Source organism: Ovis aries, chromosome 12 (genome assembly GCF_016772045.2).
Source record: "Ovis aries strain OAR_USU_Benz2616 breed Rambouillet chromosome 12, ARS-UI_Ramb_v3.0, whole genome shotgun sequence".
NCBI classification, from domain to species: Eukaryota; Metazoa; Chordata; class Mammalia; order Artiodactyla; family Bovidae; genus Ovis; species Ovis aries.
Window position 1 is genome coordinate 31,959,055 of NC_056065.1, and position 20,082 is coordinate 31,979,136.

The window sequence follows — 20,082 nt, forward strand, 5'->3', positions numbered from 1 at the left end:
GAAGTACTAAATATTTTAGTTATAAGCACCTTGCCCTTTGCCTCAGTTCAATTCAGCTCAGTAACTCAGTCATGTCTGACTCTTTGTGACCCCATGGAATGTAGCACACCAGGCTTCCCTGTCTATCACTAACTCCTGGAGCTTGCTCAAACTCATGTCCATTGAGTCAGTGATGCATTCCAACCATCTCATCCACAGTCACCCTCTTCTCCTCCTACCTTTGATCTTTCCCAGCATCAGGGTCTTTTCCAGTGAGTCAGTTCTTGGCATCAGGTGGACAAAGTATTGGAGTTTCAGCTTCAGCATCAGTCCTTCCAATGAATATTCAGGACTGATTTCCTTTAGGATGGACTGCTTGGATCTCCTTGCAGTCCAAGGGACTCTCAAGAGTCTTCTCCAACACCATAGTTCAAAAGCATCGGTTCTTTGGTGCTCACCTTTCTTTATAGTCCAACTCTCACATCCATACATGACTAATGGAAAAACCATAGCCTTGACTAGATGGACCTTTGTTGGCAAAGTAATGTCTCTGCTTTTTAATCTGCTGTCTAGGTTGGTCATAACTTTTCTTCCCAGAAGAAATTGTCTTTTAATTTCATGGGTGCAGTCACCATCTGCAGTGATTTTGGAGCCCCCCCAAAATAAAGTCTGTCACTGTTTCCACTGTTTCCCCATCTATTTGCCATGAAGTGATGGGACAAATGCTATGATCTTAGTTTTCTGAATGTTGAGTTTTAAGCCAACTTTTCCACTCTCCTCTTTCACTTTTATCAAGAGGCTCTTTAGTTCTTCTTTGCTTTCTGCCATAATGGTGGTGTCATCTGCATATCTGAGGTTATTGCTATTTCTCCTGGCAATCTTGATTCCAGCTTGTGCTTTATCCAGTCTGGCATTTCTCATGATATATTCTGCATATAAGTTAAATAAGCAGGGTGAAAATATACAGCCTTGGATTATCAATCAAGCCTAGGTGCTTGATTGATTACGGAAGCCTGGCTATCTGTATATAAATCAATGAAGTTAGAACAAATCCTTACAAGCTTTACAAAAATAAACTCAAACTGGCTTAAAGACTTTAAAACGTGACACCATAAAACTCTTAGATGAGAACATAGGCAAAACATTCTCTGACATAAATTGTACCAGTGTTATTTTAGGTCAGTCTTCCAAGGCAGTAGAAATAAAAGCAAAAATAAACAAATGGGACCTAACCAAACTTAAAAGCTTTTATATAGCAAAGGAAACCATAAACAAAATGAAAAGACAACTTACAGACTGGGGGAAAATATTTTCAGATTATGTGATCCACAAGGGATTAAGTTCCAAAATCTATATATAGCTCATACAATAGCAAGAAACCCTGAACAACCCAATGAAAAGATGGGCAGAAGATCTAAACAGACATTTCTCCAAAGAAAACATACAGATGGCTAATAAACACATGAAAAGATGTTCTTATTGCTAATTATTATAGAAATGCAAATCAAAACTACAATGAGGTATCACCTCAAACCAATCAGAATGGCCATCATTAAAAATGTTTATAAATAATAAATGCTGGAGAGGGTATGGAGAAAAGGGAACCCTCCTACACTGTCGGTAGGAATGTAAATTGGTGCAGCCACTATGAAAAACAGTATGGAGGTTCCTCAAGAAATGAAAAACAGAGTTACAGTATGACCCTGCAATCCCATTCCTGGGCATATATCTGGACAAAACTACAGTTTGAAAAGATACACGCATCCCAGTGTTCACTGCAGCACTATTTACAATAGCCAAGACATGGAAAGAACATAAGTGTCCATCAACAGATGAATGGATAAAGTGGTATGGTACATATACACAATGGAATATTATTAAGTCATAAAAAGAATGCAATAAGGCCATCTGCAGCAACATGAATGGACCTAGAGATTATCATACTAAGTGAAGTAAGTGAGAAAGAGAAAGATAAATACCATATGCTATCACGTATATGTGCAATCTAAAATATGACACAAATGAACTTATCTACAAAATAGAAGCAGACTTACAGACATAAAGAACAGACTTGTAGTTGCCAAGGAAGGGAGGAATGAGGAGGGATAGACTGGGAGACTGAGATTAACAGATGCAAACCAGTATATATAGGATGGATAAACAACAAGGTCCTATTGCGTAGCACAGGGAATTATATTCAGTATCTTTTGACAAACCATAATGGAAAAGAACATGAAAAGAATGTGTGTGTGTGTGTGTGTGTGTGTGTGTGTGTGTGTGTATAACTGAATCACTTTGCTATACAGTAGAATTAACACAACATTGTAAACCAACTATACTTCAATAAAATAAAATTTCAAAAAAGTTTGTTTAAACCCCATGAGCACCTACTAACTTGAATAATAACCAGTTTTACTTTTCAGATGTGTGTTTGTGTGTATGCCCCTGCACTGAAATAATGGTAATAACTGTGCTATCAGTCATACCACCGTGGCTCATTTTAAAGAACCAGCAGAAAACATTTTGCAGTATTGTCAAGATTTGCTACTATCCTGAATGAGACTTTTTCATTGACCTTTAGCTATTTAAACAAATTGTGAACCTAATCCAGGACTGGGACTGGTATTTTCTGAGTTGGTAACCAGTTCTGATTATTACAATTTTTATGTGTTAAAAGAAGCTACTTAGAAATTACATAGAAGATACTCCATGAAATTCCACTGGGGTTTTTAAATATCTTGAAGTTCTGATAATAATTTTACTGAATTTTAAAGATAAATTTAACATCTTAAATTAAAAAATTAAATACCCATCCTCCATTGTTTCTTGTGGAAAATAAACTTTTCTCTTCAGAATTGTATATATGAAAGGCTTCTGTCCCAAAGCCGCAAACTGCTTGCTAAGTACTGAGGAATACTGCAAAAAAAAAAAAAAAAAAGGTTTCTCTCTTTACTCTTTTCATAGCCAAAGTTATCCTGAAATTACACCATGATATATTAAATTTATTATTTTAGTTAAAACATTGCTTACATTTATAAATTTACCGCATTCTCAAGATTCAGCTTTACTTTTTCCCTAGTATATATGGTCTCCTCGCCAGTAGAACTTTATGAATTATAAATATCATAATATAATTTATAACATGTTGAAAATACTATGTACAGAGTCCTGAATAAACTGAGATTATGGAGGCTCTTAAATACTCTTAGTTTTAATATCAATGAAATATGTAATGGAGTTTCCAAAACTAATCTTTAGAATTTTTTCTATATAAGCCTACCTTCAAAACAACACATCCTTTAGAAAGCATATTTCAAATATATCTGGAAGCTCTAAGAAAAATTCTATAAAGAAGGTATGGTACATATACATAGTGGAATATTATTAAGTCATAAAAATGTAATAAGGCCATCTGCAGCCCCATGAATGGACCTAGAGATTATCATACTAAGTGAAGTAAATCAGAAAGAGATTGAGTGCAGCACTTTCACAGCATCATCTTTTAGGATTTTAAATAGCTCAACTAGAATTCCATCACCTCCACTAGCTTTGTTCGTAGTGATGCTTCCTAAGGCCCACTTGACTTCACATTCCAGGATGTCTGGCTCTAGGTGAGTGATCACACCATCATGATTATCTGGGTCGTGAAGATCTTTTTTGTATAATTCTTCTGTGTATTCTCACCACCTCTTCTTAATATCTTCTGCTTCTGTTAGGTCCAGACCATTTCTGTCCTTTATTGAGCCCATCTTTGCATGAAATGTTCCCTTGGTATCTCTAATTTTCTTAAAGATTTACAGAGCGAAGTAAGCCAGAAAGAAAAACACCAATACAGTATACTAACACATATATATGGAATTTAGGAAGATGGCAATGACGACCCTGTATGCAAGACAGGGAAAGAGACACAGATGTGTATAACGGACTTTTGGACTCAGAGGGAGAGGGAGAGGGTGGGATGATTTGGGAGAATGACATTCTAACATGTATACTATCATGTAAGAATTGAATCGCCAGTCTATGTCTGATGCAGGATGCAGCATGCTTGGGGCTGGTGCATGGGGATGACCCAGAGAGATGTTACGGGGAGGGAGGTGGGAGGGAGGTTCATGTTTGGGAACGCATGTAAGAATTAAAGATTTTAAAATTTAAAAAAATAAAAAAATAAATTGAAGTATGGTTGGTTTAAAAATAAATAAATAAATAAATTTTTCTTGTTTAAAAAAATAATAATAATTTTCTTAAAGAGATCTCTAGTCTTTCCTATTTCTATGGTTTTCCTCTATTTCTTTGCATTGATCGCTGAGGAAGGCTTTCTTATCTCTCCTTGCTATTCTTTGGAACTCTACATTCAGATGCTTTATCTTTCCTTTTCTCCTTTGCTTTTCACTTCTCTTCTTTTCACAATTATTTGTAAGGCCTCCCCAGACAGCCATTTTGCTTTTTTACATTTCTTTTTCTTGGGGATGGTCTTGATCCCTGTCTCCTGTACAATGTCACAAACCTCCATCAATAGTTCATCAGGCTATGAGACCTAGTCCCTTAAATCTATTTCTCATTTCCACTGTATAATCATAAGGGATTTGATTTAGGTCATACCTGAATGGTGTTGGAGAAGACTTTTGAGAGTTCCTTGGACTGAAAGGAGATCCAACCAGTCCATTCTGAAGGAGATCAACACTGGGATTTCTTTGGAAGGGAAGATGCTAAAGCTGAAACTCCAGTACTTTGGCCACCTCATGAGAAGAGTTGACTCATTGGAAAAGACTCTGATGCTGGGAGGGATTGGGGGCAGGAGGAGAAGGGGATGACAGAGGATGAGATGGCTGGATGGCATCACGGACTCAATGGACGTGAGTCTGAGTGAACTCCGGGAGTTGGTGATGGACAGGGAGGCTTGGCGTGCTGCGATTCATGGGGTCGCAAAGAGTCGGACATGACTGAGCAACTGAACTGAACTGAACTGAACTGAATGGTCTAGTGGTTTTCCCTACTTTCTTCAATTTCAGTCTGAATTTGGCAACAAGGAGTTCATGATCTGGGCCACAGGCAGCTCCTGGTCTTGTTTTTGCTGACTGTATAGAGCTTCTCCATCTTTGGCTGCAAAAAATATAATCAATCTGATTTCGGTGTTGACCATCTGGTGACGTCCATGTGTAGAGTCTTCTCTTGTGTTGTCGGAAGAGGGTGTTTGCTATGACCAGTGCGTTCTCTTGGCAAAACTTTATTAGCCTTTGCCCTGCTTCATTCCATACTCCAAGGCCAAATCTGCCTGTTACTCCAGGTGTTTAATTACCATTAATTTATTTTATTCCCTCTGAAGTCATTGTCAAATAAAACAACTGACTGGTTGTCATTCTGATTTACCAGTCTATCTCTTATGAATTTAATTACCATGAGTCATAACAACATGCTATGAAAAACTCAGATCTAGACTAATTAAGACATAGAGAATCCTCTACGAAAACTTTTCATTTTATGTTTCTCTTCTGTACATTTTAATTGTAACAGAAGAAAAAACTTGAATCTTGAAAGAGGTAAATTTGTAACAGATAAAAGGAAGGACTTATTTATGCACTGTTTTGTACTTTATTAATCTCCAGTGGTAAAGCATTCAATAAAGAACTAGACAGATTTCTGAAGGATGACTTCAAAGTAGATGCTCAAGGAACACCTTTAAAGCATTTTAATGGTCAGCCCCTTTGTGGATAATGAGGTTCACAGAAAATATGGAGAATGCTCCATAAGAATTCTAAAGAAAGATTTATAATTGTAGTGATTGAGCACAAGTTCAAAATCACTATAATGAGTAAACTAAATTTAGTGGATAATTAAAATGTATTTAGTTTTAGGCTACTTAAATTATTCACAGCTCTTAAAAAAGAAATGTAGCATATTGTTTTATCTATGAAAATAATAATGTTTTCACCTACTAGGGAAGGTTCACTGGCATTCCATAGCAACTCGCTGGGGTCCGCGTTTTCCGGATCATATATCCATAAAATGACAATCTACAAAATAAAAATGTGTTCGCATTTCTTTACATTTTGGACAAATTTCATTTTTAGCTGTGGCAAAATATAACTATAAAAATGTTTTAATTTGTTTTTAAATTTTCAAATACCTCAATTTAAAAAATCAAAATTAGTGTGTGTTGTTTTTAACAAGAGAAACAATCCAAAGAATTAATAACATCCTCTACACTCCTGAGGTAAGTAATATTAAAGCTTTATATGAATGCCTATATGTCATTTTCTGCACCCACAAATAGACACAGCAGCCTCCCCACACACTCATACACTTTTTACAAAAATGAAATTACACTGGTCTTGGTGGAGGGCATGGCAACCCACTCCAGTATTCTTGCCTGGAGAATCCCCATGGACAGAGGAGCCTGGTGGGCTACAGTCCATGGGGTCACAAAGAGTCAGACATGACTGAGCAACTAAGCACACACACATTCATAGTTTGCTTTTGTCACTTGATATACCACAGTCATCTCAATAGATGTAGATCTAATTATTTTATTATTTTCTTCTTGAATAGACATTTTATTCTATTATAAAAGTAAATTATATGACAAATACGGCAAAAATTTTCTCTCCCGCCTTATGCTTTGTCACTTACTTCCCACACCCTGCAAGTGACTACTATTGATAAGGTTTCTTCTATATTTCCATACAATTTTTGTCCATACCCAATGTTACTTTTCTCCATTTTATGTAAATACTAGTATATTAAATGCATTTTTGAACATTATATTCACTTAAAGTTATATCTTCGATCTTTAAATGCTCTCATGAATATTTCATACTATTTTACATATTATTAAAAATTATGGAGGAACCATAATTTAACAAGTAACCTACTAATAAATATTTGTTTACATCATTTTCCATTACAATCAAAGTTGGAATGAGCAGCTCTGAACGTATATTACTTTGTACCTTGGAGTATTCCTAAAAGGAGAATTGATGAGTCACAGAGAATATGCATTTGTAGTTTTTAAGGATTCTGCTAAATTATTTCTCCATTGAAGTTTTAACAATATACCTTCTCATCAGCAATGTATGAGATTTCCTCTTTTCTTCACAGCTTTCCCAATGTGATGTATTGTCATACATTTGAATATTGTCAGCCTGATGGATGAAAAATGGTTTTTGATGCAGTTTTAATCTGCATCTTTCCATATATTTGTATTCTATTTCTGTTTCCTGTCTGGTGAACTATCTATCCATTTCCTTTGCTCAGTTTCTATTGGGTTGTTGTGGTGGTGGTCGTTTAGACACTAAGTCATGTCTGACTCTTCGTGACCGCATGACTGTATCCTGCCAGGCTTCTCTGTCCATGGGATTTCCAAGGCAAGAATACTGGAGTGGGTTGCCATTTCCTTTTCCAGGGGATCTTATAACCCAGGGACTGAACCCGAATCTCCTGCATTGGAGGGGGATTCCTAAACTGCTGAGCCACCAGGAAAGCCCCATTGGGTTATTAGTCTTTTATTTACTAATTTATAGAAGTTTTTAACCTAAGGAACATTCTATATCTTCTACATCTTGATCTGTGTGGTAGTTGCATAGACATATGTGTGTACACATGAAAACATGTTTGCCTTAGATTCTTTATTATCCCCATATATTGCTGCCCTTCCTTCCTTTCTTTCTCCTTCCCCTTTTCCTGCCCTCCCTCCCCACCTCCCTTTTATCTTCCCTTTACCTTCTCTCAACCTACATAATTTAACAACTAGTTTTTATTTTTCCCTATTTTTCTCCATGCTATGAATTTGCAGAGATATATATACACACATGTGTACATGTATTTTTAAAAAGAAGCATCTTAACATGTTCTTTAAAAAAAATTGGATCACATTATACATACTTTCCACATTCTTTTCATTCACTCAAATATACATCATTGAATTTCTCCAGTGTCAACTCATAGTGACTGGACAATATTTTATGATATAGTTATACTGTAATTTACAGATCAATTTCTATAATAATGAAGATTTACTGTGGCTCCAGGTTTGGTTTGCTTTACCACATTACAATGCTACAAAATATGGATCATTTTCCATATAGCAGTATATACTAGAGGTTTTATTAATATTTCTGTTCATTAGATTCCCAGGAGTGGGATTATTGACCCAAAGGGTATATATACATATATATATATCCGTTCAGTTCAGTCACTCAATCATGTCCGACTCTTTGTGACCCCATGAATCGCAGCATGCCAGGCCTCCCTGTCCATCATCAACTCCCGGAGTTCACTCAGACTCATGACCATCGAATCCGTGATGTCATCCAGCCATCTCATCCTCTGTCATCCCCTTCTCCTCCTGCCCCCAATCCATCCCAGCATCAGAGTCTTTTCCAGTGAGTCAACTCTTTGCATGACATGGCCAAAGTACTGGAGTTTCAGCTTTAGCATCATTCTTTCCAAAGAAATCCCAGGGCTGATCTCCTTCAGAATGGACTGGTTGGATCTCCTTGCAGTCCAAGGGACTCTCAAGAGTCTTCTCCAACACCACAGTTCAAAAGCATCAATTCTTTGGCGCTCAGCCTTCTTCACAGTCCAACTCTCACATCCATACATGACCACTGGAAAAACCATAGCCTTGACCAGACGGACCTTAGTTGGCAAAGTAATGTCTCTGCTTTTGAATATACTATCTAGGTTGGTCATAACTTTTCTTCCAAGGAGTAAGCGTCTTTTAATTTCATGGCTGCAATCATCATCTGCAGTGATTTTGAAGCCCCCAAAATAAAGTCTGACACAGTTTCCACTGTTTCTCCATCTATTTCCCATGGAGTGATAGGACCGGATGCCATGATCTTCATGTTCTGAATGTTGAGCTTTACGCCAACTTTTTCACTCTCCTCTTTCACTTTCATCAAGAAGCTTTTTAGTTCCTCTTCACTTTCTGCCATAAGGGTGGTGTCATCTGAGTATCTGAGGTTATTGATATTTCTCCCAGCAATCTTGATTCCAGCTTCTGTTTCTTCCAGTCCAGCATGTCTCATGATGTACTCTGCATAGAAGTTAAATAAGCAGGGTGACAATATACAGCCTTGACATACTCTTTTTCCTATTTGGAACCAGTCTGTTGTTCCATGTCCAGTTCTAAGTGTTGCTTCCTGACCTGCATACAGATTTCTCAAGAGGCATGTCAGGTGGTCTGGTATTCCCATCTCTTTCAGAATTTTCCCCAGTTGATTGTGATCCACACAGTCAAAGGCTTTGGCATACTCAATAAAGCAGAAATAGATGTTTTTCTGGAACTCTCCTGCTTTTTCCATGATCCAGCGGATGTTGGCAATTTGATCTCTGGTTCCTCTGCCTTTTCTAAAACCAGCTTGAACATCTGGAAGGATATGATGCTGCAAATCTAAATTCTCCTTCATTTTCTCTATTTTTGTTAGCTATTATTTTAATGTCATTTTGTTAAAAAAATTAGTCATTATTTAAATATTTGACTGTCAATACTTATTTAGATGTATCAGCATATTAAATAGTTCATTTGTTCATTATTTACTGCATCTGGTACTTCAGTTTTTCAGTCTGAGAACTCATGTCTTGAACTGTGGAGAAAACATCATAAGTGAAAATGAAAGTCGTTCAGTCATGTCCCACTCTTTGTGACCCATGGACTATACAGTCCATGGAATTTTCCAGGCCAGAATACTGGAATGGGTAGCCTTTCCCTTCTCCAGAGGATACTCCCAACCCTGGGATCAAACCCAGGTCTCTCATATTGCAGGCAGATTCTTTACCAGCTAAGCCACAAGGGAAGCCCAAGAATACTGGAGTGGGTAGCCTATCCCTTCCCCAGCAGATCTTCTTGACCCAGGAATCGAACTGGGGTCCCCTGCATTGCAGACAGATTCTTTACCAACTGAGCTATCAAGGAAGCCCTGGAGAATTCTCCATAATTATTGGAGAAAAAGAATTCTTCAAATGGTCCTCATCTTTTGTTTTGAAAAGTATAAACTTTCTGCAGTTTATATGTATATATTCCAGGCAGTATGTCTTTTCCTGTGGTTTATGCCTTTTATTTTGAGATTATTTTCAGAGCATTTATTTGCTAAGACAGTCTTATACACTCTTGGTTATTAAATGAGTTTTATAATCACCTCTGCCTAGGCCCTATGTGTTTCACTACTTGCATTTTTGAGTTTACTAGTTGGCTCTAGGTTCTCCAACCTCTTGAGAGCAGTTTAACTTGGACATTCATCTGAAACTCTGTGACGGTAACTCCTTGTCTGTTTACAGTCCCCAAAAGGGTGTATCATCATTTATTTGCAATTAGCCAGAGAGTGGAGCTTTACTAGTTTTCATTTCACAAATCTTTAATAAATCCTAGCTTCATATAGGGAGGTTAATTTCAGCATCTCTTTCTCCCATATGTCGGAAACTTCATTTTCTATTCTCATACACATGTTAAAACATCACCCTTTGTCTACCAGGGCTTATATTTTGTATAATAAACTTACTTCAGAATTCAACCTTATCTAACTCTGGATTTTAGTTCTTTAGTGACTTGTGACAACTAGGAAATTCCTTTAATTGATTTTACATTCTATACATGCACATATACCAATATTAATGTAAAAGTCTGCACTGATATTATACACACACACATATTTTGTAATGGCATTTCTATATGTTTTGAGTAAGATGGAGGCTATTCTGCATTATTTGGGTCTATAATAAAAATTTTACTTTTAGAAGTTTCTATTTTCTAGCTTAAAATTCATTATCTACTGATAATACTTTCTTCTTTTTGCATTGTTATAGCTTTAATAAATAATCCTATAATGTCAGTTGGGTTTGGATAGGGATACATACGGACACATGAGCTCATTCAACTATCTTGATCGAATATAGGAAGTTTTATTTATCATTATTTTCTTTCTGCCTCTTCTTTCCATTATATCATTGCTTTGAAAATATGAAAATATTTATGGAGATTTAATGTCCAAATATTACCACCTTATTTCAGTTTTCAAATTTTGGAATACATCTCTCTGTCATACTTAAAATCAGCCTTTAACCCACATGTCAAAATTTTTAGATCTCAAAGACTCTTTCATAGGCTTGAAAATTATTGAGACTTCCACAGAGCTTTTGTTTTATGTCAGTTAGCCCTATCAGTATTTATTACCGTATAACAAATAAAAATTGAGACTATTTAAAGATATTTATTAATTTATTTGAACATCTACAATAAACCCATTATATATTAATATTAATTAACATGTTTATGGGGACTTCCTCTGTGGCTTAGTGGTAAAGAACCCACCTGCCAGTGCAGAAGACATAGCAGATATGGGTTTGATCCCTGAATCAGGAAGATCCCCTGGAGTAGGAAATGGCAACATGATTATGAAAAAAATAATTATTTTCCAAGATAAAGAATAGTAAGAAGAATGGTTGTTTTACATTGTGAAATCTCTTTAATATTTGGCTTAATAAGAGACAGCTGGATTATCATCAGTTCTTCTACATTCGAGCTGTTGGTATATGGTATTCTGGTGGAAGTATATGGGGGGAAATCTATTCAGACAGATACATAGTTGGAAAAGTGTAGACCTCGCGGACCTCCTCAAAAGGCTTGTGAAGACCTAGGGGATCTCAGTCCATACCTTGAGTAACCTCTGCTCTAAGTAAATTATGTTGAGAATTAGTTTTGAAAATTCCTTGTCTGGTAAATATGGAAGAGAGAAATAATACAGTGGTAATATGTGAAGAAGTATACAAAAACTTTAAAAAAAGTATTACCTGGGTTAAATTGTGAACAAAATTTCTGTTGGGAAAAAGAAAAATCATATTTTAGTAAACAGAATCCTAAATATTCAGTTAAATAATCTACTTTCAACATCAGTTCAGTTCAGTTGCTCAGTCATGTCTGACTCTTTGTGACCCTATGGACTGGCATGCCAGGCCTCCCTGTCCATCACCAACTCCTGGAGTTTACTCACACTCATGTCCATTGTGTTGGTGATGCCATCTCCAGCCATCTCATCCTCTGTCATCCCCTTCTCCTCCCTCCTTCAATCTTTCCCAGCATCAGGGGCTTTTCAAATGAGTCAGCTTTTCGCAACAGGTGGCCAAAGTATTGGAGTTTCAGTTTCAACATCAGTCCTTCCGATGAATATTCAGGACTGATTTCCTTTAGGATGGACTGCTTGGATCTCCTTGCAGTCCAAGGGTCTCTCCAAAGTCTTCTCCAACACCACAGTTCAAAAGCATCAATTTTTAGGTGCTCAGCTTTCTTTATAGTCCAACTCTCACATCCATATATGATTACTGGAAAAACCATAGCCTTGACTAGATGGACCTTTGTTGGCAAAGTAACGTCTCTACTTTTTAATATGCTGTCTAGGTTGGTCATAACTTTTCTCCCAAAGAGTAAGAATATTCTGTTTATAGTCCACTGTGTGTAAGTCACTTCAGTTGTTTGCAACTCTTTGTGACCCTGTGGACTGTAGCCTGCCAGGCTCCTCTCTCTGTGGGGAGGAGGGATCTAACCCAGGGATCTAACCTGTGTCTCTTACATCTCCCGCAATGACAGGTGGGTTCTTTACCCACTAAGCCACTTGGGAAGCCCTTATATTCCATTATGGACATATAAATGATTAAATACTAAATGTTAAAAAAAAAGCTCATGTCCATAATTAAATATAATTTTTGCTGAGGGGCATGAATCTATATACTTCTTCCTGAATAATACTGTAAGCTAATTTGACATGATCAATGCACATTAAAAAGTCCATAGTTTAGGGACTTCCCTGATGGCCCAATGGTTAAGACTCCTGTTTCCACTACAGGGGGCACAGGTTCAATCCATGCTCCAGGAACTAAGATTCTGCATGCCACATGGCAAGGCCAAAAAAAAAAAAAACAAAAAACCTATAGAGTTTACATGTTTTAATTTATGTCAAGATAAAATTTATCAGTTAGCACTGCAAATGTTTCATTTATAGCCTTTCAGTGTAAATTTTCTGAAAGAAGAAAATTTACTTGTATATTTATTTATATGTTGTTTAGAAAGTAATTTTTCACTGTAAAGATAGCTGTTATTTTTAAAATCACATAACCTCTAAAAATCAATGACTCAGGATTGTGATTTCTTTTGTGCGTAGTACTTCAGTTCAGTTCAGTCGCTCAGTAGCTCCGACCTTTTGCAACCCCATGAATTGCAGCACGCCAGGCCTCCCTGTCCATCACCAACTCCTGGAGTTCACTCAGACTCAAAGTCCATCGAGTCAGTGATACCATCCAGCCATCTCATCCTCTGTCGTCCCCTTCTCCTCCTGCCCCCAGTCCCTCCCAGCATCAGGGTCTTTTCCAATGAGTCAACTCTTCACATGAGGTGGCCAAAATATTGGAGTTTCAGCTTTAGCATCAGTCCTTCCAAAGAATACCCAGGACTGATCTCCTTTAGAATGGACTGGATGGATCTCTTTGCAGTCAAAGGGACTCTCAAGAGTCTTCTCCAACACCACAGTTCAAAAGCATCAATTTTTCATAGTGCTTAGTACATCATTAAGTACAAAATAAAATGAAGATGTCTTGGGAATCAGTAAAGGTACATGCAGTAAGTTCCTAAGACCATATGATGAAAATAATATTTCATATGTCCAATCTGATATATGAGAAAGCTACTGAAACTAAGTACTAAAAATCTTGATAGGCGATATGTCCGAAGTTCAAAAAGTATGAAGTTTTTCAAAAACATCCCCTGTCAGCACACAGGCACCTAAAACTAACCTTTGAAGCTGAGGATGCAGAGAGTCCTGGCTTGGGCCACCACTACTGCCTGCCCTGGTCCCTATCTACTGTACCTGGAGGCACTGCTGAGGACTACGATAGCCCTTGCAGTCACTGTGGACACCCTGCAGCATTTGGTAAACACCATGCAACTGTCAATGTTCTGGACCTTAGTGGGCTAAACTGATGAGACATTGGACCACACCGGATCCAGAGCCAGCACATGCCCCTCCACATGACACCCCATACCACTAGACTGGTGGTCACAGCACGCTCCAGCATGCACAACCACAGGTGGAGGTCTTCTCTTCGTGAGGTCAGTCTATGATGTCTGGAAGTGGTGACTGCTTCTTCAAATGTGCAGACACCTACACAGGCTACAAGGACAGTGAAGAATCAGGGAAACATGACACCACTTAGGGAACACAGGAAACTCAAGCAAGGAATCCTAAGGAAGTGGATTACATGAATAGCCTGACAAAGAATTCAAAATATGGTTCTAAAGATGCTCAGAGAGCTATGAGAGAACAACAACAACAACAACAACAAAACAATTTAAAGAAATTAGAAAAACAGTATAAGAACAAAATAAGAAATTCAAAAAGAGACTGAAACATAAGGAAGATTTTGGAAGGGAAGAATTTATAAGAGAGCTTCACAGCAATTAGACAAGAGAAATAAATAAGAGTTATTCACATTGGAAGGGAAGAGGTAAAACTATTTGCAGATGACACGATACTCTATGTAAAGAACCCTGAAGTCTCCACACAAAAACTATTAGAACTAATAAAGGAACTCAATAAGCTAGCAGAATAGAAAGATTAATACACAGAAATCCATTGAATTTTTAGACTAACAATGAAATATCAGAAAGAGAAAATTTTAAAAATCCTGTTGAAAATCTCATCCAGAAAAAAAAGGAATTAAACTTAACCAAGGAGGTGAAAGATCTGTACACTGGAAAACTGTAAAACCTTGATAAAGTAAACTGAAGATAATTTAAAGGAATGGAAAGATCTCATCTTCTTGCAGGGGAAGAGTTAATTGTTAACTTAGTTTTTAATTTTTAACTTAATTGTTAATTCTTAAATTGTTAAAATGGCTATACTACTCAAAGCAATCTACAGATTTAGTGCAATCCCTATCAAAATACACATGATTTTTTTTCACAGAACTAGAACAAATAATCCTAGAACTTACATGGCACCACAAGAGATTGTGTATTAATATAACACAAAACTGAACAAAAGGAGAAAAGCATTACAAGTGATAAACACGGTCACTACAAAGTTTCAGTTCTTCAAAAAAATCTTAATAATTCAAAGTTATGTGCACCTAAAAGATACCCTCAAAGCATAAAGCAAAAAATTAGGCACCTACATGCAAAAGTGACATGTCTACCACCATAGTGGGAAATTTTAGCCAATTATCAACTCATGAGTCAAATAAGTACAAAAGATTTGAACAGTACACTTAACACAACTGACCTACTGGACATAAATAGCATATGCTATCCAACAATAGGAAAATAAATTTTCTTTAGGTACTCGTGAGATGTTTATAAACTCTGACTACATGCTAGGCCAAAGATTTGATTCTAATACTTCTGTGATAATAATAAAATTAGGTTAGAATTCAGTAACAAAATAATAATTGAAAGGACTCATGTCTGTAAATTTAAAATGCATTCCTATACAGCATATTTGCCAAACAAATTATAGTGGCTCTTAGACTATTATTTCCGAGCAGTAACGAAATATTACGACTATGATATATTCCAATATAGAGGTATTTAGAAAAAATTTTACTTCCTTAAACATACACTTGATAAAAAGGAAGTCTTAGATCTATGTAATAGACTAAATATTAGATTAGTAAGTTTCAGAAAAACAAACTCAAAAAAAGAAATAATATAAAAAACAAATTGAGATAAAGTAGACAACAGTAGAAAAACTCAATAAAGCCGAAATATAGTTCTTTGAAAAGACTAATAAAATAAAAATATCTCTAGGAAAAAAAAATAAGAAAACAAAAGGAAGGCACAAATAAAAATATTAGAAATGATAAAACAGTGGCATACCTACAACTACTGCAAAGATTAAACAAAAATATAAGAGGATATTATGGGAAATTTTATGACATAAAAATTGATACTAACATTGCTAACTGAAGACACGGAAGAATTTCTGGAAAAATACTACAGAAATGAATTTTACAAGAATTAGAACTCCAAAGTAGCATTTTAACCATTAAAGAAATTGAATTAGTAGTTATAAAATCTTCCCCCACACACTCAAAAAGTCCAGATCCAGGTAGATTTCTATGCAAGTTACCATCAAATATTCAAGGAACATATATTTCCAATCTTAAATAAAATCTCTCAGAAAATAGAAGTAAAGTGAAAGTTGTTCGGTTGTGTCCAACTCTTTGTGCCCCCACGGACTATACAGTCCGTGGAATTCTCCAGGCCAGAATAACTGGAGTGAGTAGCCTTTCCCTTCTCCAGGGATCAAACCCAGGTCTCCGCATTGCAGGCAGATTCTTTACCAGTTGAGCCACAAGCGAAGAGAACAGAAAAGAAAGACTAATCCTAACTTACACGATGAGTCTAGCATAGTCTTGGTATCAAATGTATTAAAGGATATACAAGGGGAGTAAAACCACAGGCCGCTCCCACTCATGTATATTCACACACATAAAAACCTAAACAACATTAGCAAATGTAATCTATAAATGTGTATGAAAGATAATTCATCAAGACCAAGTTAGCTTATTCTAGAAATACAAGTTTATTAATATGGAAATATTAATAACTATTATCTATCAGATTTACATAGTAAAAAGAGAAAAACTATACAAACATTTATGTGGAAGCAGAAAAACATTTGAATATTTAACAAGTCATAAAAAGAATTCACGGCCAGCTTGGAATAAAAAGGACCTTCCTTAATCAGGTAAAGTTTAACTCATAACCGGTAACAGATATTATGCAAAATAGTGAAATGATGAGAGTCTTCCTTTTGAGATGGTGAATAAAATAAGAAGCGCTGCTATCACCCTTCTAAAAAGGATTGTATTTGATATTCTAGACATGTAAGAATAAAAGGAATAGAAGGCATACTTATAAGAAAGAAAAACAAAATCATCATTATAGGTGGATAATCTGATTTTATTAAATTCCATCCAACAGAATACATAAATAATCATAATTTAGCAATATTGCTGAATGCAAAAATCAACAGTCAAAAGTAAAGTGTATTCTATACAACAGGAAGAGCTGGTTAGGAATTATAATTTTAAAAATTTGATTATTTATAAGAGAAACAAAAATATAAACTACCTAAGAATTCAGTTCAGTTCAGTTCAGTTGCTTAGTCATGTCCGACTCTTTGTGACCCCATGGACTGCAGCACACCAGGCTCCTTGTCCATCACCAACTCCCAGAGTTTACTCAAACTCACGTCCATTGTGTCGGTGATGCCATCCAGCCATCTCATACTCTGTTGTCCCCTTCTCCTGCCTGCAATCTTTCTCAGCACCAGGGGCTTTTCAAATTAATCGGTTCTTCGCATCAGGTGGCCAAAGTATTGGAGTTTCAGCTTCAGCATCAGTCCTCCCAATGAATATTCAGGACTGATTTCCTTTAGGATGGACTGGTTGGATCTCCTTGCTGTCCAAGAGACTCTCAAGAGTTCTCCAACACCACAGTTCAAAAGCATCAGTTCTTCGGTGCTCAGCTTTCTTTATAGTCCAACTTTCACATCCATACATGATTACTGGAAAAACCATAGCTTTAACTAGACAGACCTTTGTTGGCAAAGTAATGTCTCTACTTTTTAATATTCTGTCTAGGTTGGTCATAACTTTTCTTTCAAGGAGCAAGCGTCTTTTAATTTCATGGCTGTAGTCAACATCCGCAGTGATTTTGGAGCCCCCCAAAGTGAAATCTCTCACTCTTTTCACTGTTTCCCCATCTATTTACCATGAAGTGATGGGACCAGATACCATGATCTTAATTTTCTGAATGTTGAGTTTTAAGCCAACTTTTTCACTCTCCTCTTTCACTTTCATCAAGAGGCTCTTTAGTTCTTCTTCACTTTCTGCCATAAGGGTGGTATCATCTGCATATCTGAGGTTATTGATATTTCTCCCAGCCAACTTGATTCCAGCTTGTGCTTCATCCAGCCCAGCATTTCTCATGATGTGTTCTGCATATAAGTTAAACAAGCAGGGTGACAATATATAGCCTTGATGTATTCTTTTTCCTATTTGGAACCAGTCTGTTGTTCCATGTCCAGTTCTAACTGTTCCTTCTTGACCTGCATACAGATTTCTTAAGAGCCAGGTCAGGTGGTCTGGTATATCCAACTCTTACAGATCACAGTTTGCTGTGATCCACACAGTCCACAGTGTGATCCACACACACTAGGCTTTGGCATAGTCAATAAAGCAGAAATAGATGTTTTTCTGGAACTTTTGCTTTTTCAGTGATCCAGTGGATGTTGGCAATTTGATCTCTGGTTCCTCTGCCTTTTCTAAAGCCAGCTTGAACATCTGGAAGTTCATGGTTCCCGTACTGCTAAAGCCTGGCTTGAGAATTTTGAGCATTACTTTGCTAGCATGTGAGATGAGTGCAATTGTGCAGTAGTTTGAGCATTCTTTGACATTGCCTTTCTTAGGGATTGGAATGAAAACTCACCCTTTCCAGTCCTGTGGCCACTGCTGAGTTTTCCAAATTTGCTGACATAATGAGTGCAGCACTTTCAGAGCATCATCTTTTAGGATTTGAAGTAGTTCAACTGGAATTCCATCACCTCCACTAGCTTTGTTCACAGTGATGCTTCCTAAGGCCCTCTTGACTTTGCATTCCAGGATGTCTGGCTCTAGGTGAGTGATGATACCATCGTGATTATCTGGGTCCTGAAGATCTTTTTTGCATAGTTTTTCTGTGCATTCTTCACACCTCTTCTTAATATCTTCTGCTTCTGTTAGGTCCATACCATTTCTGTCCTTTATTATGCCCGTCTTTGCATGAAATGTTCCCTTGGTATCTCTCATTTTCTTGAAGAGATCTCCAGTCTTTCCCATTCTATTGTTTTCATCTTTCTTTGTATTGATCACTGAGGAAGGCTTTCTTATCTCTCCTTGCTATTCTTTGGAGCTCTGCATTCAAATAGCCATATTTTTCCTTTTCTCCTTTGTCTTTCACTTGTCTTCTTTTCTCAGCTATTTGTAAGGCCTCCTCAGACAACCATTTTGCCTTTTTGCATTTCTTTTTCTTGGGGGTGGTTTTGATCCTAAGGAAAATGTCCTGATACTTTTATTATTAAAAATTATAAAATCTTATTGGCAGATATGTAAAAAAAACTTAAGCAAATGGAGGGTTATATATTAGTCAGGAGTAGAAAGGCTTCTCAAATTGATTAAAATATATAGACATACTATAAAAAACCCAACTAAGGTTTTTTTGTAGAATTGACAAACCAATTTCAAAAATTTATAGGAAAGAGAAACAGGCCCAAGATAAAGCTAAGAAGTTCCTAGAAGAGGACAAGAATTGGGTTCAGTGTGAGGCAGGTATTTGTGCTATCACTTCTCAAGATTTAAAAAATAAACTTATAATAATACAGATAATATAATTTGTTCAAGTATATACAAATAGATAAGCTAAACAGAATAGCTAATCCAGGATGAAACCCATGCATACACAGAAACTTGATCTATGGCAGAACTGGTTTTGTGGAAATATCATTCAATGAAGTGAAGTGAAATGAAAGTCCGACTCTTTGGGACCCCATGGACTATACAGTCCATGGAATTCTCCAGGCAGAATACTGGAGTGGGTAGCCTTTCCTTTCTCCAGGGAATCTTCCTAACCCAGGGATCGAGCCCAGGTCTCCTTTATTGTAGGCGGATTCTTTACCAGCTGAGTTAGAAGGGAAGCCCCAGATCATTCAATAAATGAATCTAAAAAATCAATTATTCATACACAAAAAATAAAGTTGTAGTTCTATCTTGAAGCATATACAAAACCTAATTCCAAGTGGATTAAAGATTTAATTGTAGAAAGCAAAACTATACAGAATTTAGTGAAACCTTACAGATTATTATGAAACCAAGAAATAAAATGGGTTAAAATGCTAATTTAATACAGAAGAAAAATTCCTCATGAATAAATGAAAACATGCTCCATAGTAATCAAGGAAATGCAGATAAAAGAACAATGATGTGATTTCACACCTACTAGATTGAAAATAATTTAAAAGTCAGATATTAAGTGTTGTAAGATATAACACAATGGGGACTTCATCCACTGCCAGTATAGAT

The 20,082-nt window shown here is 36.5% G+C and overlaps 1 protein-coding gene across 1 annotated transcript in view; it reads right to left on the minus strand.

The window, feature by feature from the left end:
* The window catches only part of CATSPERE (catsper channel auxiliary subunit epsilon), a 151,369-nt gene that overhangs the window by 98,761 nt on the left and 32,526 nt on the right, over positions 1-20,082 (minus strand). The window contains exons 6-8 of the mRNA XM_027976114.3: positions 11,764-11,788; positions 5,913-5,990; positions 2,789-2,895 (exon numbers count right to left, since the gene is read on the minus strand). Coding sequence (XP_027831915.2) covers positions 2,789-2,895; positions 5,913-5,990; positions 11,764-11,788 — 210 coding nt within the window. The remainder of the gene's footprint in view (positions 1-2,788; positions 2,896-5,912; positions 5,991-11,763; positions 11,789-20,082) is intronic.